At 31.6% G+C, this 23,607-nt stretch overlaps 2 protein-coding genes across 18 annotated transcripts in view; one reads left to right on the top strand and one right to left on the bottom strand.

The window, feature by feature from the left end:
• Window positions 1–23,607, top strand: part of LOC115874105 (coiled-coil domain-containing protein CG32809) — a 278,991-nt gene that overhangs the window by 208,339 nt on the left and 47,045 nt on the right. The window lies entirely within an intron of this gene.
• On the bottom strand, window positions 1,388–22,241 carry LOC115874109. Of its 3 annotated transcripts, none has more exons than XM_030889198.1 (5): window positions 22,077–22,241; window positions 8,656–8,841; window positions 7,341–7,446; window positions 4,014–4,222; window positions 1,388–2,322 (listed from the first exon to the last, which is right to left on the bottom strand). In XM_030889198.1, exons 2-5 carry the CDS (start codon window positions 8,833–8,835, stop codon window positions 1,744–1,746), a joined length of 1,074 nt encoding a protein of 357 aa, XP_030745058.1. In that variant the 5' UTR covers window positions 8,836–8,841; window positions 22,077–22,241; the 3' UTR covers window positions 1,388–1,743. The 3 variants fall into 3 exon arrangements, with proteins under 3 accessions (XP_030745058.1, XP_030745059.1, XP_030745060.1); XM_030889199.1 differs by having other exon boundaries at window positions 22,117–22,241; XM_030889200.1 differs by lacking the exon at window positions 22,077–22,241 and adding an exon at window positions 17,472–17,748.

The following is a 23,607-nucleotide window of genomic DNA, read 5'->3' as shown; positions in this document are numbered from 1 at the left end:
GGCTCAAAACGAAATAAGTAAATTACCAACAGATATTCAGGATGGGGCGACAAACGCCATATTCAAACTACTTCCATTTAAATCCCGAATAACTTATGAAAAGGAATACAAAATTTTGAAAAATGGAAGCAATTAAAAACGTGCGAGAAGAAATAAAGTTTTAACCTATCCTCGTTAAAGTATAATTTAATCTGCCCTTGCGGTTAAAGTACTATTTTATCTACTATTTTTGATAGATATAAGGCAATTTTAACAGTTGCTATGGAAAAAGGTTATTAAATATATTTTAAATATACCGTATGATCGAAAAAACGGCGTCCAGTTGGCTGGGAAATGACGGTCGATGACATTTCCCATATAAATTTACATATAAATTGTGCACGAGCCCTTGTGTCATTTAGAACCATCTGCCACTGAGCAGCGATTATTGTTGAATCATCTTTTCTATCTAATTTTGTCCTAGTTGTGATACAGAAAATGAAGGATTACTGGTCAAATATTGACTTAAAATAGTTAATTTTATCATTAATTGGTTTATTATCATTGACGTGAAAAGAAATTGCTATACAAGGTGGTCTGAATTATGTTCGGGAAACTTCAGCAGTATATTCTGCAGATAAAAATAAGTAAAAAAGTTCGTATAAATGTGTCTCTTAAAAAGCTTCGTTTTGGAGATACAGGCTGTAGAAATTTCATTTTTATTTCTATTTTTCCTAAATAATTTTTGAACTAATGCCAATATTTGGATGAAAATTGGTTTCTGGTCAAACGCCACAAATAATTTTAAACAATTTCAAACGTTCCAAATAATATAAAAAGATTTAAAGTAATAATACTTGTAAGTAATTATATATCGAGAAACTAAGGTTACGCTCGTTGAATAACACTTATGTCAGTTTAATAATATATTTTCGTACTTTTGTGCGTAGGCGTAAAAGTGCTTTACTTTAATGTCTAGGCGTTAAAATGACTTTTTTACATTGTCAATCACGTCGCAAAAATTGATGCTTTTGTGAGGTTTCAAAAAAAACTATTACTTAGTTCGTTCAATAATGAATATAAAAATAATGTCTCTAATCCGATATTTTTTTTTAATTAGGTGTATTTATAACTTTATTAAATTTATAGATGATGAATTACATTGTTTTGACTAGTATATTAGGTTAATTAAATAACTAAACATATGTCTAATTAATTCATGGCTTTTGATATAAATATACAAGGTGTTTGGTTTGGCATATATTAAAGCCCAAATATGATGCTAACTTGGTTAGCGAAACGCGCGTCCAGTGTAAAAGTAAAAGTGTTTTGGTGTGTTGTGGTGATTTAGTGTTTTTTATTTTGCTGTGTAACACCAAAGGTTCCAACCCTCAACTGTAATTATAATTGGGTAATTTAATACAAGCTAATACCAGGTACATTTATTATACTAACAAAGAAGTAATAGAGTAAAAAAATAAGTTAGAGCACCATTGCTTAGTACCACTTAGTCCTTAAAACATATTCATTCTACAGAAAGAAAATTTAAAAAATTTAACCACAATAGATCCAAATACTATTTGACACTGTTGCATGATAACATTGATCATCAGCAAATAATCCGAACAGGACTTTGAAAGACTTCATTATTAATCATAATGCTAATAACAAAAATTATAAAACATATGTTTTATGTTCTGTGGTTAAATGAAGTAGAATTCTTATTTTAATACCAAGGATTCCAACAGTAACATTTTTTTTTCTTCACTTGGCACAAAAAGATGGAGCGTTTTTTATTATAGCACCACCGAACACTCTGACAACAGTTTTAGTCCAGTTTATCAGCACTTTGTCACCACGCAATGGAGCACCTCTCAGATAAGCACAATCGCTACTAAGCTCCACCAAAACCAGACCCAAAGGCTTCGGAGTGTAGTAATATAAAGATGGATACACCAAAGGTCTCTCTGTAGGCGTATGGTACGATGGTCTTTCACCTTTATCCAATGGTAAAGGTTCTCTTAACTGATGTTCATAGTAGAACTGCAAACCGTCATCCCATATTTGGCGTTTCTTCTTGGGAAGAACACTAATCATCTTCAAATCTTCTGTAGAATCTTCTACATCTTGATTTTGTTGCGGAATTTGCCGTTTGTAGATGAATTTGGGTGGAGGTAGTTGTTGGAAATGGGTTGTTGGTTGATAGTTGTCGACGGTTGATGCTAATACAAAGTTGAAGCCAGATACAAAACCTTCAATGCCGTCATCTAGACCTTTATCGAAGTCTGTGTATTCTTGACCCACTACGATGTCACCTCCATGTTCTATGATGATATTCCTTAGCTGAAAATGAAAGGGAATAATAATTGTTTTAAATAAAATAAATTATATACAGAAAGTTTGAAGGTTTTTGGTTTTACCTCATTAAGTGATAATTATTATCAGGTAGTAATTGTTCAAGAGTTCTTGAATAGTTTTATTTAGATATTAGATAGTTTTTTTTTTCTTTGTTCTTTGTTTTTTTGCCTTCTGACGACGGGAAGAGATATACTTCCCGAAACGTTAAGCAATTTTTTGTCAGTTAGGTAAATTTGTTTATTAGTAAATCACTGCTGTTGGTCTCCGTTGGTTTAATGCATCAGCGTTTACAAAAAATAAGTTAATAAGAGCATTTTGTTTTATTGAATCATGTCAATACATGCCTTGGTTAATTTTTAAGAGCGAAATGAACTTGCCACCAACAATTTGCAATTTTTTCAATTATTATTAGCCGATCATACCAACAGGTATGGTAGGATATTAAGATCGACAAAAAAAGATTTTTTAATTTCACTCAAAATGAGTTATTTGGATCATAAATGACCTAAATGCAAAATATTTTCATGGTGTCTGTCTGTCTGTTCGTACACGATAACTCAAAAACCGCTAAACCGATTTTAACAAAATTTGGCACAAAAATACTGTGGCACCCAGGAATCTGGCCATTCGTTTTTGGTGGGGGTGGGGGGTTGGTAAGAGGGATGGGAGGGGGTTAAACATTTTAAAAAATCGTAGCTCCAAAATTACAGTAGCTAGCGAAACGCGGTTTTCAAAGTCGCAGTTTTTGAGATAAAAAAATATCAAGTATGAGCGGCTATACGTGCCTCCCGGCGCCAATTTTTTCTTTTTGAAGTTATTTTTCAATATGACAAGGCGGCTTTGGTGATTATTGTGAACTATATACTACTATGAACTGGCCTATTATGTTTGACGTTTGGGAAATACTTGGCAGGAGGGTAAGAGGTCGCAAAGCGGTACCAGCTTCATTAAATGAACTTCGCTTGGCCCTTAAAGAAGAATTGGAAAACATGACTCTATATGATATATGCAGCCTCAGTGACAGTATAAACGGACGATATACGTCAAACCTATATAAGGCAGTTATAGCAGCCAAGGCAAAGGAGGCAATGCGAAGTATTAGGGTATTGTTTACATTTTTTTTCTGTTTGTATACTTGAGTATTACAAATGTTTTCTTTAATATCATTAGTTCTGTTATCGTTATTAATATTACCTAAATTTAGTATAGAGTAGCAATTCAGCGTAATATGACGTTATGACAATAGTCATCAAACATATCTCGTTATATTAAAAAATCACATCAAAAAGTAATGATAATTGAAAAAATTGCAAATTGATCGTGGTCAGTTCATTTCGTTCTTAAAAATTAATCAAAGCATGTATTGGCATGAATCAAAAAACAAAATACTTAAAAACATTATATTTTAGGAAAATTTACACAAGGAAAATTTACTCAATTTTTTTTATATTTTTAGGAAAATTTTATTTTGCAGATTTTCTTACACTGCGAAATACCCATAGGATTTTTTTGAATAGATATTATATTTATCTGATATCCTTAATTTGATTTGACAGAAGTCAATATCATCAAGTCTTAATAAATATTATTTGGAATAATTTAAATTATATCCAGTCTAATATTTTTTATAAATTTCCAAAAATAAAAACTTACTTTATTATTTATTAGTAACTTACTTGAGGTGTGTAGCCGTTAGCAGCAATATTCCCATTTAAGTAAAGACTCCAAGAGGCCTTATTCGAAGACCACGACTGACAAATATGGTACCATTCATGTTCGATGAAATTTACAGGAATGCTAAATACAGGTTCTTCCAAAATTTCCAAGTTTATATGAGTACCGTGAGGTGACACCCAGACCCGTATCAGCCGTTTTTCTTCGTGTTCTAAAAATAAGGACATAATATTGAGAAAATTGTTAAGATAGTAGATTTTTAACTTTTTTCCATCTTCTTCTTATAGTGCCATACTCTATTATAGAGCGTCGGCTACCTCTCGCATGTACTTGTGATGTGTGTCATCAGTGTTTCACAAGTACATGGGACCTACAGTTTATTGCCGAATCCGAACGGCACTATTTGAGAGGCTGTACAAGGCAAATATACTCAAGGTGGTTTGCCATTGCCTTCCTTGAGGTGGCGGCTCGTTGGTCGCTCTATTTAGATAAATCAATATTTTTATTTAAATAAATAAAGCGACCGTACTGGCTGGGGATCGAACCCAGTACCTTCAGCTCCGCAGATCGACAGACTAACGCTGGAGCTACGGCCGGCCACCATTTTTTTCCATAGCAACTGTTAAACTTGCCTTATATCTATCAAAACTAGTAGATAAAATAGTACTTTAACCGCAAAGGTAGATTAAATGATACTTTAACAGCGAGTATAGGTTAAAAACTTTATTTCTTCTCGCACGTTTTTTAATTGCTTCCATTTTTGAAAATGTTTGTACTCCTTTTCATAAATTATTCGGGAATTAAATGGAAGTAGTTTGGATATGGCGTTTGTCGCCTCAGCCTGAATATCTGTTGGTAATTTACTTATTTCGTTTTGAGCCATTTCTGGCTCCAATTCAATCAGCAATCGACACGAAAGAGAATTAAAAAATATTGACACAAAACTGACAACTGAAGAGACAGCTTTATTTATTTGTCGAATTACATAGAAACCAACGCCAACCCAGCACAATATTTTTTCTACTCGTAATTCCTTGAAATAATAATTTCTGAATATTTTTTAAAACGTAACTCTAATTTTAATTATCGTCTCCCGAAATTAATAACTATTTTTAGTTTCAGTGTTTAAATGTTCAGACGTTTCCAAGAAATTAATAGTCACACAGCTGATTTTTTAAAACTGTTGAACTGAAATTTTAAGGGTTACATTTTTTGTTCAAATATACTTAATCTAAACATTTTCTATAAGCCATTTCTATATATCCGGAAACGTTTCGGTAGCGAAATACGAGTAGTTAATTTTTCATTAATTTAATTAAGAGTTATTAATATTTCATGTGTGTTTTATTCGATTTAATTAATAATTGACAGGTTGAATGCCAGTAATTGGCGCTGTTTTCATGTTATTTATTACATTTCTCTTATTTAATCTACCAGCGTCACATGATGTAGTTTTATTCAATATTAATAAGAGAAAATAGGGAACTTTACCAAATTAAGATCGATTTTTTTTTATTTCGATTAAGAAATAAAAAATTTGTATTTATTAATAACCTTTTTACTTAAGAATGATAATTTTTTATTGTTATTTATATTCTTTAAGTGGTATAGAAAGAGGACGTTTTTTCTATCACGTTTCTTTGAAGTCTGGGACTACTTAAAGCAGAATTGAAGAACCTAGAAGACTCTATCCTTAACCTGCTGGAATGGAAATCCCCCCACGGTCTAGGACACTTGAAGAAATTTGTCAGGTCTTCCCACCGAGAAAAAAAAACGAAGATTTCCTTGATTAAGAACAATCTTCGAATTGTCACGGGGTTTTAACTTAAGTTCAGATTTTAACAGTGTTAAAATCAATCAAGACAATCAAACTCAATGAAGACCTCAGTAGATTGCTAGCTAGCAAATATGAGTGCAACACTGAGTGCGCCAAGACAAAACAACCGTCGTGCCATAAACTTTGGTACGTATGATATCGGAGATGGAGAACTAACCTCTGTAAAACCGTCTTAGATACTGGCTTTTGTCAAAACTCTAACACTGTATGATCTGAAGAAATGGTAACACAATATATCTACAAGGTCGCGGTGACCTTTTAACCGATTTCCCTCATCTCATACAATCTACGATCTACAATTGGACCTACTTGAAAAACGGTAAAGAAGTAAGTTTAAGTTTTTTTTATGAGAAATGAGTTTTTTTATCGAGATCTAATAAGCCTTGAAAATATTTGCTTATCCTGTATCTGTATTTTTAGACTAAGACATATTTCCGATTGCTACTTTTCAAATTGTCAGTTCTGACCACTCGGTATTCATTTCTGCCAATCAAAATATTATGTTTCCTCTGTTAATTAGCAACGGCATTTCTAAAGACCTTCGGGTTCTTTTTAATTTCAAATAACACCTGAAAACTCCTAATAACATAGTTCTGCAAACATAAGGTACTTCCTTATGGTAAATTAGAGCTGTCACATTTCGTAACGATATCAACACCTTTTCCTTTCATTCGTAGGCACGGTTGAGCAAACTAGCAATAAAGATAAAATCAGAACTTGTACCTAATCTCATTCTATTAATTTTTCTTTAAATTGGTCATTAAAACGAGTTTTGCAAATTCCAAAGGATGTGTTTAGTTTTTCTAGTTAAGAAAGCGTAGAATAACTATAAAAATAATATATAATTGGCATTTTTAAATATATTTATTCGTATCTTAGGGTTATGTAAAGTGATCTGAAAGGAAGCCAAAAATGCAATAATATACAGGGTGTTCCATTTAAAAAAATCATCCAGGTCCACTCACACTTTTTTGAGCCATAGAGAAGGTTTCGAATGTTCTCGTATGTACTTCTCCATTGAAATCAGAGTTCAAATAGCGCGACCACTGTCAAACACTAGCTCAATTCCACTTGTTTTTAATAAAGTTAGTTTTGCAAGTTAGAAACACTTGCTTTGTTAATAAATAAACAAATAAAGTATCAAGATTAAAAAAAAAACAAGATTCGTTAATAAATAAACAAATAAAGTTTCGTAATTAAATAAACGTAATTAAATCGTGAAGCTGAACGCAAGATGTACATATTTTCCTAGAATTTCAAGTACTGATCATAGGTACGTCATGCGACGAAATCTGTTATATCCATTTCCAGGTCTCTTAGCAATATGCACAGTTTCTCGGTTTATTTCATACGTTTGGCAACGTTTTTATTGTTCTCTGGTCAGTACGTTATAAACGCATTGTAGTCTTCTTATATACGGAAATCTCGACCCAAGAGTACGGAACACCGTTTATACCTATCTAATCAACAAATAAAATTAGGATTTACTTACTTGAATACGATAAAATAGGATGACTATAAGTAAAATTGACACTTTTCAACCATATACAAAAAGTATAATCGGTTATATCTGGTACATCTACAACGTACTTCAAGAACTGAAACAAAGAAAAAATACAGAATTAATTTGATTAATATATGCATACTTGATTAAGTGTTACACTTATATCACACTTTAATATCTATCAGTTTAACATTCTTCCTATAACTGGAGATAATCACACACACATAAATGCACAAAATGGGTGAAATTGTTGAGTTCCTATTTTATTAACGCAAAAAGTGTTGAATATATTATTAATATTATATAAATATTCACTAATACTATCATGTGCTTCAATAAACTTGTTAAGTTAATTTGTTAAATATTAATAACAGTTTCTATTTCGAGATTTGATGTAAATCAGAATATTCACATGAGAATTTACATTGAATATTAATATTAATATTTAGGTTAAAAAGTACTTCACCATGTTTAGTTTGTTTTGTTTAATTATTTTATTTTATTACATGAAGTTTTCGTAAATTGTAATTCTTGTGTATAATTTTTATAGTGTCTATATAATCAAATATCAATAAAGACAACACATATTTAATTATTAAAACCTATATGTTTCGTTAAATACATCGACCAATAAGAAAAACAGACACTTTAAGATTTTAAGGCGTATTTTAAAGTTTAATAGACTTTGTTCTAGTAGGCCTATAGTTCGTGGGTATGACTTTTCAATGACAGTGACATTACAAAAACAATAAACACTCTTTCATAGGTGTCGATTAGGGCCAAAACCAAAGGCATGGTTTTGATGCTAAAATTACAGCAAATCGTTACTGTCAAAAACGAATATATCCAATAAAAATAAAGCTATTGATGGGAACAAAAAAAACCTATTTTTACTATACTTAAGCTCCTTACTTTAACCAAAATAACAACATTTTGTTTTTCCTCGTATAATAGACAGATGGGCACTTTAATTTTTAATCTGAAAAGAGACTAAAAAGCCAACTAATTTAGCTACAAATTGCTTAAAATATCATCAAAATCGCTCCTCTGGAAAAAAATATATTAAACTTTATGTGCTGTCTTAGTGTATATCTTTTCATAACATTTTTCTCTTCGTTACAAACTTTTGAAGCAATCTATTAGATTGTATTTGTAAAATAAATACATTGACATATGGATATTTTTTTAAAATATGTCCATAATCGATATGCAAACTATCGATTTTTTTTTGAATAATGACATAGGTATCTACTTCAAAATAATTTAGTAAGCCTTGACAATAATTCTTATAAAGTAACTATACCTGAATATATCCTTTTTGTGTAAATATTGCTTTGGTCACTGCGTTTTCATTGGTGTGATGGAGATGTTCTAATGCAGGAAAGTTGTGCGGTTGTTGAGGAATGAGAATTGGAAGTACTTCGTCTAGGATGCAGAGTAGGATAGAAGGCCAAATGAAGAAAGCGATAGTTTTTAACTCCATAGTGTCCTGAAGAAAAAATATATATTAAAAAAAATGCTATACCGGATGCGTCTCAAAAGTGGCGCACCACTACAACTTTTTTATTTTTTCAGATAAAAAAAACGAGATTTGGTTAGTATGTGACATAAATTAGGATTGATTAACGTATTCAATTGTTTTTCGTCACTTCCTGTTTCACTGGAAATAATTACACTTTTGATTGTATGACTTTTGATTGTGGTTCCAAGTAGAGCTATATGCTGTAAAATCTGTTTACATTTGTTGACAAAGTAGCATTGCATTAAAAGAGCAATCAAAAAATATATACGTATGCATTTGTTTTGAACATTAACTAAGTGTCTCCCTTTGAACATTAAGTGTTCTTTCCTAAACAACCCAAATATTACGAAATATATTGATCAAAGTCTTTTTTGCAATTCAGAACGCTCTAATAATAATTCCAATGTATAATTTATTATGATTGATATTAATATTATATTTTTTTGTGTGGGAACAAAAAAAAACAATATTTATGATTTAATTAGATTCAGATTTCAAAGAATAAGAAAAAACTAACCGCATTTTTATGCGTTAACTAGATTTTCACACATATTCGTACATTTCTGCATTACCCAATATTAATTTTCTTTAAGGACTATTGTTTTCCCAGTATTTATTCGATTATTTTTCTACTACAATAGAAATCGGTATTTCCTAAATGTAACAATATATTTTATGCATAAATATAACCAAAACCACTGTTGAGACACCTTTGCACAATAAAGGTTTTAAAAAATATTGGAGATCTGCACTTCTGCCCAAAAGTGCTACCTACCTCTCTCTATATCTCTTATATTTCATTATATTATCAAATTTAGTGAAAACAATTAATTATCTCTTTAAAATTAACATTGAAAAATATGTTGAACGAAAATGACTTGAAACAAAGTCATTCATGGGCGGATCCAAGGATCTTTACTCAAAGTACATACTCCAGAGGTGACAAAATAAATTAATAAAATTGTATTACTTGACTGAACTTAAGGGGGGGGGGCAATAAGCCTCCTAAACCTCCCCCCTGTTGGTCCATCACTGGAGTCCTTCAATAATATGACATCAAAATCCTGGAATGTTTCCGCAGCTATTATAGCTATTCAAGAACACTTTTATTGCTTGGAGAGGAGATAAACGTTAGGCATTATTTGTCGGTTAAGCAAATTTGTTTTATTAGTATTTTACGTATTAGTAATTTTGGACTTATTTGAGAAAATGCAAAAGAAATATATTCCTTTCTTCGACATTTACCAGCACTGAAAGTATTTACGCTGATTTAAGACTCAACCTGTATACTGCGGTAAAAATGTGTAATACTATTTTATCTACGCTTTAAAAAAAACTATTGTTATTGTTACTGCTTGAATACACACAGATTTCAAATAAAAACCAAATCAAACCAAACATAATCTTTGCGTTAACTAGTTTCGCATAGGCCCGTTACCTAATTTTAATTTCCTTCAAAAACTCCATTGTTTATTCTTAATTTTTTGCAAAAATAAGAAAAGCAGTATTTCCGAACCATAACAATATGGTTGTTTTGCACAAACATAACAAAACAAGACCGCTTTTGAGACCTTGCAAGAAGCGTGATGATGCAAAATACCGTTTTCAACACCATTCAACACAGACGGCTGCCAATGCTGCGCTGGTGTGGTTTTCGTTTTAACGAGGTTCACTGTCATGGTCGAAGACGCTTTCTTCGACGCTTGATATCCGATCTAGAAAGGTCATTTAATTTAAACTGAATTGTGTGGTTATTTTAGATAATGAAGTATCTGGATGTAATGAAAAATGAATGTTCTGTTACTATAGATCAGTGATACTTAAAGTGCTCGTTACTATATTGACCTTCGGGATTTACAACCGAGAAAAATTAAAGATTTTCCTTGATTTAAGTAAAAACAATCTTCGAACTGTCAAGGGGCTTTTAACAGGACACTGTCTTTTCAATAAACACTTCAGTAGATTGAAGTTATCTGTGGGAAAAATGGGGAAACCCTAGAACACTCTGGTATGACTGATATCGGTGATGGAGAACTCAACTCTGTAAAACCGGCTCAGATACCGGCTTTTGTAAGAGCTCTGAGCCTGTATAATGAGTTATAACTCAAGAAAGGTTGACATAATAGATCTATAAGGTCGCAGTGGTTAACTTCCCCATCCCATACAATCCAGAATCTAGGTTGGACATTGTTGTTTGTGACCGGAAGCATTTGGACAATATTGATAAGCCGCAGAAAACTATCGATTTGACAAGTTTGCCCGGGCATTTAATGTCTGTTTTAATGCAGACGGTCCTGAGAAAACTTAGAAATAAGATGACTATCACGTCAACACGAAACTGTAAAAATTAATTTTGATTTCTTTGATTTCAAACTTTTTTTGCGTGATTCTCTGTTTTTTTTAATTTTATTTTTTACGAACGTGATTGCTTTGAATGTACAAATACAAAAAATGGATTATTTTAATTAAACATTTAGCGATTTTAATTCATTAATTATAAATAATTTATCGGTACATAAATCTCCGCGTTTTATTTACTTTTATGATTGATTTTATTGCGATCGCCCGTTTTGATTGGTTCTATAATCGAGAAATGAATGCGTTTTATAATTAGTTGTTTAATCTCGTCATTATATTAATTAAATTAATTGAACTGCGATTTTCGATCGTTTTAGGTACTAATTGAACTAAAATATAATAAAATTTATTATGCAAATAAAATCGAAATTTTGCCAGCTAAATATTAAATAAGTTCAATTTAAATAATAAATTAAATTGTGATTAAAGAGTTATAACTTTTATTTAATTTTACATTAATTCACCAAAACACTTTTTTTGACACTGGACACGCGTTTCGGTAACCATGTTAACATCATCAGCAGATGACTAAAACTAAACTAATGCCGGGTCCAGCCAAGGCGACAAAAAGTAAACAAGATTTTGAGACAAAAACAAGACAAACTTGCGACAAAAAAATGGGGAATTCTGACAAGACAAACTTGAGACAATTTGTCCACACCGCAAGGACAAAAGTACAACAAAGGCAAAAGTTTAGTTGTTGCGAATGAGTTTTATTAAGAGACACTTTGATCTTGAGACACCGACTCGAGATCATTGAAAAGTCTCCGAATTTTGAAACAAAACAAAAATGAGACAAAAAGGTATTGGATTTGTCGCAATTTTGTCGTAAAACATGAATATTTCTGTCTTGTCGTTGTTTTGTCTGCTTGGTCTGGAGCCGGCATTATATCTACAAAGTGAGCGTTTATATAGACGCTCAGATGGCATCGAGTAGGCGTGAAAAAACTAGCCAAACGAGTGAAAACCAAGCGAACGTAACAATTAATTATTACCGAAACTAGAGCAATAGGAACAGAGAACTGGAAGGAATTGGACCATTGTCTCTGTTCAAACTATCTTTACATTGATTAATTTTGACGCTCTCATATGCATCTAATTACCTGTAATATGAGACTTCTTTAATTAATTTTAAACATAATAATAACAGTGGTTTGTAAGTTATAGGTATTAAGTTAGGTCAGAAGAAATCCAGCCAACATTTTTTGAATATGTTTGCCTAATTGTATTTGGCGCATCCCGCGGCAGCCAACTATTTAGCCCTCATATTTTAGCCGAAGTTGGCTGAAGTTTTAATGGCCGAACCGACATGCTTAACAGACTGTCGACGTGAACTTCGGCGAAAGTTTGGCACACTATAGCTATTTTACTTCCAGCAACTATTGCCGCGTTCCACAAATTTCACCGATATATTTGCTGTATCGGCAATGGCAAGATAACTTTATAAAATATTCGTCAATTTAGTTCTAAATTATTTATTGAGACTGTGTTTTTGTCGCTAAATTTAAAATTATACAGTTTTACCTTTTCTTTTTATACCTCTTTGGATCTACACTCACCGGCACGAAAAGCGGGCATCTTATGCCTGGATCCTATTAGCCAACACGCCACGCCATGCCACCCCAAGTCATGAAGATCTGTGCGTATGTTTTTCCATTTAATTACATGCATTGCGCACATACTAGGCAACGCGCCACCCCACGTTATCACACGTGCGTCGTCTGTCCCAAATCTCATATGTACACTGTTTCCCACGTCGCAACACGTAAACTCACGTGGGCCTACGTGGGGCATAATTTTATTTTGCACCACAGTTTGACGTTTAGTGGCAAAAATTTGATAGTAGCCGAGGCTCTTGCGAATAAAAATTGACTGTCTATCAACACAAAATTGCACGAAGGAGTTTTGGTTGCTTCGGTTAGCCTTTTTTGGTTGTGAATTTTTTGGTTTTTGTCTTTTTTAGTGGGTTTTAGACAACCAACGATACATATGACGTCAAACTGTCGTGCAAAATAAAATTATGCCTACGTGGAATAGCGTGGCGTTGCGTGGCGTGTGGCCTAATAGAGTCCCAGCTTTAAAGTTTTAATATATTATTTGACTTTTTAATGTCTCTTTCTAAATTAAAAATGGAAGTTCCCATCTGTCAAAAACTAATGTTGTAATTTTAGTGAAAGTTTGGAACACCCTGTGGAATATGTTAAAATAGCAAGGAATTTGAAAATAATTTTATCATCTAGGTGCATCTTTTCTCGATAGCTTATTTTTTGGTTCATCTCAATAGCTTATTTTTTTTTGTTATTTTTTAAATGAAAATCTGTTCTCACGTCCATTACACAGAATAAGAAATTACTTATTCTGTATTCATTACTTGTTCAGTATCACTGAATCAGTCAAACTACCTCAGCGAAACTGACAGGTAAGAATCCGCTAAGCTTCATTCGACCCGAAAGCAATAATTATCAAAATTAATCGTTTATACATTCGAAATACATTAGAAATTTTTATGATATAGTATCATTAATGAAAACAAAAATATCTATATTCACAGACACATCAGATATTCATAAAGTAAAAGTTTAAAAAAATGAATTTATTATTGTTACCTAATATTTTCATAAAAATTTTATTAATGTTAAGAAACCTATGTCAGCTAAAGGTAAAAGTGTAACTGTGTTTCGCCGTTGAACTGAAATACCCATTTTCTAAAAAAAAAACTAGTTCGCACCACGTGTAAGAGAAACAATCAAAATAACATTAAATTAAATTCACTCTCACTATATAAAAACTAGATTATTTTTAATTTCTGTTACAACAGTCAACAGCCGAAATTTTATTGTTTGGTAGTTTTAATAGATTTTTATAAAAATAGTGTCATACTATCTCATATTTAAGTTTTTTCTCTAAGAAGTTCCAATGAAAATAATCATGAATAAAACTCCTTTTAATATTTTTTTAACATATTTTTCTGGTGATACTACGAGGGTTGTCCTTTGTATTTTTGTAAATAAGGTAGAAAAAAACAGTAGTACTTTTCACCACTTAACCACTTTTAACTACTTTTAACGTTTTTTCGAAGTATGTATTCTCTACGAAAAGCAATGCATGTTTGCATCCTTTAAACTGAAATCATTCTAAAAGCAGTTATTCCACTGGCACCCACTGGCTTGTTGATACCAAAATTGCGCTTTTTATGCAACTGCATCTTCTGCGTATTGGAACCTTTGACCACGCAGTTGATTCTTAGTTTTTGAAAAAGTAAAAAAGTCTTCAGGACTTAGGTCGGGGCTCTATGGAGGATAGTCCAACAAATCAATATTTTCTTACTTTAAAAACTCTATTGTTTTTCGACCTGTGGGGGAAGTTGCATTGTCTTGTTGGAGGATCATTCGTCGTTGAGGGTTGGTTTTTCGAAACAATTATTTGCGGCCAACGAATATACAGGGTGGTCCGAATTGTATTCCGCAAACTTCGGCAGCATATTCTGCGGATAAAAATAGGTGAAAAAGTTCGTATAAATGTATGTCCTAACATGCTTTTAGTTTCGGAGATACAGGGTGTAGAAGTTTCATTTTTATTTCGATTTTCTCAATATCTGGATGAAAATTGGTGTCTGGGAGTTTTTTGACATGAGAAATTTGATTTTGATGTCAATATGACTCCTACGCGGGCGCCACCTACATATTTTTTTACTGGTTTGAAGAGTAATAACTTTTCGTCCGTATCTGTGTAAAACTACCGAGTAAAAAAATATACATTTACGACGCTTTTTAAGTAAAAAAGGTCTCTTGGTAAAAATCGCTACGAGTAATGGTTTTCGAAATATTTGGAATCGGAATTATCAATACCTGTCATCACTGACATAAATTAAACATGTTGACTAAATAGTTATTAGACTGAGATCATAAATTTGAAATGTTTTTGTACCAAAAGTTTCCGGAACATAATTCGGACCACCCTGTATATGTCCTAAAACGCTTAGTTTCGGAGATACAGGGTGTAGAAGTTTTGTTTTTCGATTTCATTGACTCGTCAACTTCAAGAATTCAGTCTATAGGTACAGCCGAGTATAGCCTTAATCGAAACGGTCTAAAACTTTGGCGTTAAGTTAACTAAAGATGAGAGTTAATTTTGACATTTGATATACATATGTTGACAGGCGCCTATGTTTCTATCTGCAAAATATGAAACGCGCGTCCAGTGTTGCAACTAATGTATGCTATACTCTGTATTTTATATCATAAATCAACACATTTTTTATCTCCATCTTGTTTTGTTAAGATCTCAAGATAATTTTCTTATAAGAAAAAAATCTGATCGTCATTGTCTGCCATTCCCGTAATTCTCGCTCTGTATAATGCATATTGCTTTTTAATAATTGGTTTACTTGTTAGTATTGCTAAAAATGCAATAATGGAACATACACAAAGAAAACCTGCAACATATTCGAAGCAATAAATAAATGCTGACATTACATGATACATTGTTACTTAATTACACTCGATCTGTATAAATATTCAAGTCGCAAAAATGTATCTTTGTATTTTTTCCAACAAAGAACACTTGACCAAGAAATTTCTTCACCCAATTATTGTATCCTTATTTTTTACGCACCTCGGACCAAGCTAATTGCTGTATAATGTTCAAACTACGTATTTTATTACACTACTTAACTGTGTTACTTGTTTACGCTTCTTGCACACACTCTTTCCTCGGTTGTCGATAATTACACCTGGAACGGCTTTAATAAATTAACGAACGAAAATTTTATATACCAGGTGTTCCAAATTACAGATATTTATAATTTCGTAAATATTTTTTTCTAAAAAATATACAGCCTCTCATACGACGCACAGTGTTGCACCTTATAGGGGAATTGGGTCAAAATTTTGAAAACAAACTAATATTAATTATTGCGACTATTTTTATTTATTTTGTTTATAAGAGAGCCAACTTTTGCTCCAAAAATGATTGCAAAATTGTCATCCCCTATGCGAGGGTGTCATCCCCCAAAATTTTTCACATGGAAAGAGGGGCCAATTCATACCTTATTGAAAAGGTCTTTTATTTACCTAAATATTGGTATATAGTTCTCCAAAATCGATAAGCCCCTATTGAAAATATGGAGGTTTGAAATATCAATAATAAGGAAAAAAATGCAAAATAAATTATATCAAGAAATTTGGAAGGTTTTTTAAACAAATTTTAAAAATACGTTATTTTAGGGTAAAATCCATAGAGAAATCTTCAACATTCAAGTGGGGGTATCATCCCCCAATTTCAAACCCCACTATTTTCCTAAGGGGTTGATTAATTTTCAAAAAATAACCAGCATTATATAGATAAATTAAAGTCCTCTTAATAAAATATTACTTGACCCCTATTTCCATTGGAAATAAATTGGGGATGATACCCCCCCACTTAGAGGGTTAAAGAATTTGCTATGGTTTTAATACATTTGACGTATTTTTGAAAATGTGCTAGAAACTTAAAAAATATATTATAAATTTAAAAATAAATATTTGGCATTTTTGGTATAAAATCCTAAATTGAAAATAGCAGAGGATTTCTTTAAAAATAGAAAATTAACAAAAATCGCAAAAATGCGCAAAACATGATGTATATTATTTTAATTCTACAATATTACAGTTGAGGGTTGGAACCTTTGGTGTTACACAGCAAAATAAAAACACTAAATCACCACAATACACCAAAACACTTTTACTTTTACACTGGACGCGCGTTTCGCTAACCATGTTAGCATCATCGGCAGATGATTATAAACTGAGTTATTATTTTACAAGTTATATTTTATATTACTATATATATATATATATATATATATATATATATATATATATATATATATATATATATATATATATATATATATATATATTATATATATATATATATATATATATATATATATATATATTATATATTATATTATATTTTTATTACAAGTTATTTTTTTTTACAAGTTACCCATTTTTCGTATAACATGCTGTTGGGAATAGCAGAGGATTGTTCTAAAAATAGAAAAATAGCAAATTCCGCAAATCTCCGCAAAAAATGATTATTATCATTTTAAACTAAATTGTTTAAAGATTTTATTTTCAAAATTTCTTCGGACTATATTGATATATTTTTTTGTAATTCTAAGTCAAAGTTGAATGTTTTTTTCTTTTTTTTAATTAAATAAATACTAAAGGCAAATAACGTAACTGACTGCTTACCTTCTAAATTAATATCCATAGTCTCCTTAATGTTAAAAAATAATAAAAAACTTAAAATGACAAAGTGCCTCTTATAGAATAAATTTTACACTAATCTTTCAATTAACGCACAAAATTATTTTTCGTTTTCTTTATCTCTGTTTCTTTGGAATTCGTAAACAATAAAAAAAGAACATTCTATTTTTATTATCAGCAGACATTCCTCTAAAGATAGGTGTATTTACAAACCCAAAAATAAATACATGCATTTTTGAATTATGTCCATTGAGCGCAACAGTGTGCGACGTGGAGGTTCCAAGGAGAACGGCATTTTTTTAAATATAGAGAGTTCTACAGGGTGTCTCCAAAAAAAATCACATCAAAGTTAAAGTAATGGAGCACCCTATACCGGGTGCGTCTCAAAAGTGGCTCATTCCTATAACTTTTTTACTTTTATAGATAAAAAAACGAGATTTGGTATGTTACGGTTTTGTTATATTTGTGGTATTTGTGGTATATATTTGTTATATTTGTGGTATGTTACGGTTTATTGTTGTGGTTTTTAAATTAGGATTGGGGATTGACATATTCAATTGTTTTTGGTCACTTCCTGTTTCACCGGAAATGACTACAACTTTTGATTTTTAAATGGCACCCTCGGTATTTTTTTACTTTATTCGATAGAAAATGACTTTCTGAGTAGAATGACATATCATATGTCAATTTTTGACATTCTCGCTAAAAACAAAATTGAATTTTAAAATTCAATCTAGAGTGCCATGGTTATGTTAAAAACGCTAATTCTTAATCAAGGAGCCTTGGAAAAATAGATTTGATTGTCTAATGTTTTTAGTTTCTTGTCCTGGCCAGTTAGAAAATGCCCAAATCATATTTTTAATCATATCTAAATTTTTAGCCGACCATACCAACAGGTATGGTAGGCTATTAGGATCGGAAAAAAAAAGTTTTTTTAATTTCACAAAAATACTGTGGCACCCGAGAAGCTGGCCATTAGTTTGTGAAGGGGTGGGGGGTTGGTGAGTTGGTATAGGAGGGGGTTAAAAATTTAAAAAAATCGTAACTCCAAAATTACAGTAGCTAGCGAAACGCGGTTTTCAAATTAAGATTAGGAATAATATTTGCAACAAAATTTGTAATAACATCAAAATCAGTCAAAGTCGCAGTTTTCGAGATATTAACATATTTTAGTATGGGCGGCTATACGTGCCTCCCGGCGCCATTTTTTCAAATGGAACGAGGGTGGCTCATTAGCATATTTGGAAAAAGCATTTTTTTATAAATAATTAGGTACCACACACTTGGTATTTCGAGGCAAATTTTCGTTACGAACCGCAAGTTGTAATTTCAAATAAACCATATATGCAAAAATGTGAGAAGTTGACATATGATATGTCATTCTATTCAGAGTGTTATTTTGTATGGAATAAAGTAAAAAAGTACCGATGGTACCATTTAAAAATTAAAAAAAAGAGCTTTACAAGGTGAGACAAAAATAATATTATTATATTTCAATAACAGCAATTAGGTAGATGTGATTGAAATTTAAAATGTATTATTCATTTTCATAAAATGTGAAATATGTTAAAAAATACATTTTGGGCATATGCTCCTTTAATGAAGCTCACCTTTATTTTTTTCCTAAAATTTGAAAATCAATTAATATATGGGGTGTTTCATTACAAAAAACCCAACTTTGATTCGTAACTTTTTTGGTCACCCTGTAGAACTCTATACACACTATAGAGGGTGCTACAAATTCAGGATTCGAGGACTGGTTAAATTGGGACAAAGTTGCGCCTTGGGATGTTCACCAAGATGCCATCAAAAACTCTTTAAATTTTTTTAAATTTCACGGATTGCTGAGTTTTTTTGGAGAAAACGGATTTTTTTGAAAGTCAATTTTATTTTTTCCTGTAGTTACTTTTTAGAAAATCAAAAAATTAATTGCGCATTGTCACCTACATAAAATATTAAGTTTGGCATATCATTGTACACGAGAGACGGAGTTCTTTCAAGACCTAAGATAAAAAATGCAGGTCCGTATTTAAAAAAAATTAGTTAGCCTCCACAAATTTTCAGCTAATTTGAAAATACTATCAAATAGCTCTAATAAAGTGGTTATGAGAAAGAGTGCAATTAGTTTTTTGATTTAACGACAGGAAAAAATAAAACTGATTTTCAAAAAATCCGTAACAAAAAACTCAGTTTCTCAATTTTTTAAAACTGTTTTGATGGCATCTTGGTGGACATCCCAAGGCGCAACTTTGCCACAATTTAACCATCTCCGGATCTATTACCAAGATACCACTGCTCGTACCCCGAATTTGTAGCACCCTGTATATCTTTATAAAATGCCTTCAATTAACCTACATATGCTCCCAATATTTAATTTCGATATTAACTAACGTTCTCCTTGGAGCCATCCTGTATAATATTGAGCGTGTCAAAAATTCTATAAATGTAATTTTTTGACACCCTGTATCATGGCTAGTTATAGTCTGTTAAATTACTTAAATGTCTGCAATCAAATATTTCGAAAACTCTTGGAATTAGGTGTAGATATAGCGTTATACAAAAACATTGTTATTTTTGATACTTACTAAAATAAAAATAGCAAAAATCGAGGTGACAATTTTAGAAATTCGACATTTCTTTTAAATGTTATTTATTATCTGTTGATGATGGCTAACTTGGTTAGCGAAACGCCCGTCGTACAGCGTTAGTAACTAAAGTGTTTTGGTGTATTGTGGTGAATTAGTGTTTTATTTTGCTCCAAAATAGTGTTTTTTGGGCGTGGACGCTTTTTTCAATTTTTTTCTAAGGTTGTGCTCCTCTAAAATATTGAAATACGTGACGCCACTGTACAAGAGGACTGTATAAATTATCTAAGAAAGTTTTTATATTCCCTTTATACTTTTTTTATAATAAATCCCTCTCACTTACGCATAAGAAGGTTGTATCAATTATATCCAAGATAACTTTTGCGGAAATCAAGCAGATATAAATGTTTATACATTACAAATCCGTTATATATCTCGAATTACATATCACCTTTAATAAATCCATGTTAATAGAGCGTGTCAAAGCAAAACATCAATCTCAAAAAACCTCAGATTAATTAGCAAATCAAATTGCGTAATTTTTGTGAACGTACTATGCCGTAAAAAATAAAATAGTCTGGATTTAACTGGCTTGATCGATTCAAAATGACTGAAATTAGTAACATTCCATAAATCTTTTGCCCTAAAATTCAAATTGTATTAATATACCATATGGCCTTGCGACTGTTTTAGCGTGTGCAATGTGTCACTTGTCCTAGATTGCGATATTTTTCTATATTAATTAAAAAAATATTCTATGTCATTATTTCGTACAAATTGAACAAGAGAATGTTATAAATAAAACAACTAAAATATGTTATTTGAAACTATTAAATATACGGAGTAAAACACTATTTTTTTGACACCCCGTACATATACATATTGTCTTAAAATTTAAAATGCCTTACGATAAAAAAACGGCGTTAGTGTTGGCTTGGAAGCGAAGATGGCGTTGACACTTTCTATGTCAAATTATATGGCGAATGGCATCGATCATCGTTTCTAAACCAACTTGACGCCAACTTTAATATTTCTATGTCTTTTTAATATCCATATAAGGTCATATAACGTATTAAAATGAATCGAAGTAATTTTTTGTAAATGTCATTAATAAGGAAATCATTTATAAATATAATAGTATACAAGAAGTGTGCAAAAAGGTTGATATATATTATATGTTGACATATAAGAAAAATAATTTAGATAAAAACTGGTTTCTTATTTCTTATATATAATTACAAAAAATGTACTACTTCCTTCTTCTGTTTCTTTAATAGGAATAAGATATTTGCAATAACTTTGTAATATACTAAGGTATATAAAAATAATTAATTAACATGCAGGCATGCTGGTCATAGAAAAACTATCCGGATGCTGTCCAGAACCGGAATAAACTAATTGAAAAATTATCACCATTTATACTAGAATGTTTAATTAATTATTTTATTTAATATAAATATTCGAATTTTAGTAGAAAAAGGTAAAATAATAAAAAATGGTTCTTATTTCATAACATAAATATGGTAATAGATTACCCCTCCCAGGAACAAATTAAAAATAAAAAAAAAATAAAAATTATTTTAATAAAACCGATGAAAACAGTAAATCGTTTCACACCAATCATGACTGGTAGTACACATTGACCGAATGTTTGATTTAGATAAAGTAAGATTCCAGATTTGTATATGATTTAATTTGTCGTATACTACCTATATATATATACAGGGTGAGTCTTAAATAAGTGCAAATATTTTTGGGGGCTGGTATATCTCGATAAAAGAAACATATTTTCTCTTTACCATTTTTCAGATAAGTCTGTATTTGCATCCCTTTTAGTGCCGTAACCATGGAGTAAAGCCGTAACTATGGTAATATTAGAGATTAAGAAAGTATACTTTGTTGCCGGCATTGTGCCGGCATATATGTATCTCAAATATTATATAATTATAGAGTATTAAAAAAATATATATCAGTCATCAACCAATATTCGACGAAAAACTTACGATAGAAGCAAGAAATAATCCGTTTATACTCTTGATAATCACCTCATCTCTTCGATCACACGCTCTTCACCACCACTATCACTGTCCGAGCAGTACCCAGCAGCGGTAGTACCCTTGCTATATTTCGCTCACTACTGAACGCGTTCCCGCCACAACTGACCGTCGACGTCTTTTGCCTCTGGTTTACGTCTTTTTCCGTTTTCTTTTACGTTTCATTGTTCTGCGTGTCACCGATGAGTACTACTGTGATAACGTAAGCGTAAACAGTCGTATAAGTCAAGCAATCAATGACAAAAGCACGTTTTGGTACGTACTTTTTATGAGAATTACGAGGATCTGATAAAAAGGAACTACCAAGCTGGTGAAATTTTGTTTTATTTGCTTATGAAGACATTCTGATGTTTTTAAAATTAAACAATATAAATAAATACCTACACGTCTAAAAATTTGGACTAGTAAATGTGTAATGAAATTCCAAATTTAATAACCTCATTAAACTAAATAAAATTTTGTGTTTGGTTTGGGTAAAACGTTCTTTTCTTCAATGCTAAGATGAAAAGAACGTTTTTATACATATTTATAAAGGCTTAACCATATACATTGATTTATTTTCAGCACCCTGTATGGTATAAGATTACGATATTTATAGCAAAGTAAATACAGATCAACTATAGTAAATACCTAATATAGCTTTGATTCCAGGACAGTTCTTGTATTTTTAATATTTTTTTTAAAGACTGATTTTTTTTATTTATTTATTAATATTTCTGAAACAATTACGACATATTTAATATTATCTTAGGATTATGTAAAAGCGATCAGAAAGGAAGCCAAAAATGCAATAATATACAGGGTATTCCATTTAAAAAAAGGATCCCGATCCACAATTGCTTTTTTGAACCACCCTGTGGGAGTTAAAATCTTTTCATGAAATAAACATTATACAAACTTTAGGTTTGCACTTATCCTAAGTTTTTTTTTATTGTAGTAGCTACAGCCCGGCGCCGGCGTAGCGGTGTGTAGTTCGTGAACAAACTAGCTCTAGTGAACTATTCCGACCCCGGAATGAGAAGAACTAGTTCCCGGTTTCTCAAAGAACAAGTTCTTCAGGACCTATTCCGGCATCGAGACTGTGACCGATATAAATAATAATATGCGACGGCGACGGATCGGCCAGCGCGATCGTAGCCCGATACTTAGCAGGAGTGGGGAGTACCAGCCGTATGTTATCGAATCCAGACCCAGAGGAACTAGAGGAACTAAATAAAAGACTAGTTTACATCCGTACGTCGTAAGCCAGCGCGATCGTAGCCCAATGCTAAGCGGGAGTGGAGAGTGCCAGCCTATGTTACCTGTTCCGAACCGAAAGGACTGAGAGGGACTAATTAAAAGACTAGATCAAGGGAATCTATTCAGTTGGCAGATCCGAGATATAAATACAAGGCGATGACGACGGATTCAGTGTTGTCTATTGCCACAGCCGGCGTAATTACCACAGAAACGCGTCGTTGAAAGTTGTCGTGGATACTGTTT

This window comes from Sitophilus oryzae, unplaced genomic scaffold (genome assembly GCF_002938485.1).
Source record: "Sitophilus oryzae breed Bouriz unplaced genomic scaffold, Soryzae_2.0 scaffold_1227_pilon_pilon, whole genome shotgun sequence".
Taxonomy (NCBI): Eukaryota; Metazoa; Arthropoda; class Insecta; order Coleoptera; family Curculionidae; genus Sitophilus; species Sitophilus oryzae.
The sequence above is the reverse complement of the archived record's forward strand: the minus strand, read 5'-3'. Positions and strand labels throughout refer to the sequence as shown.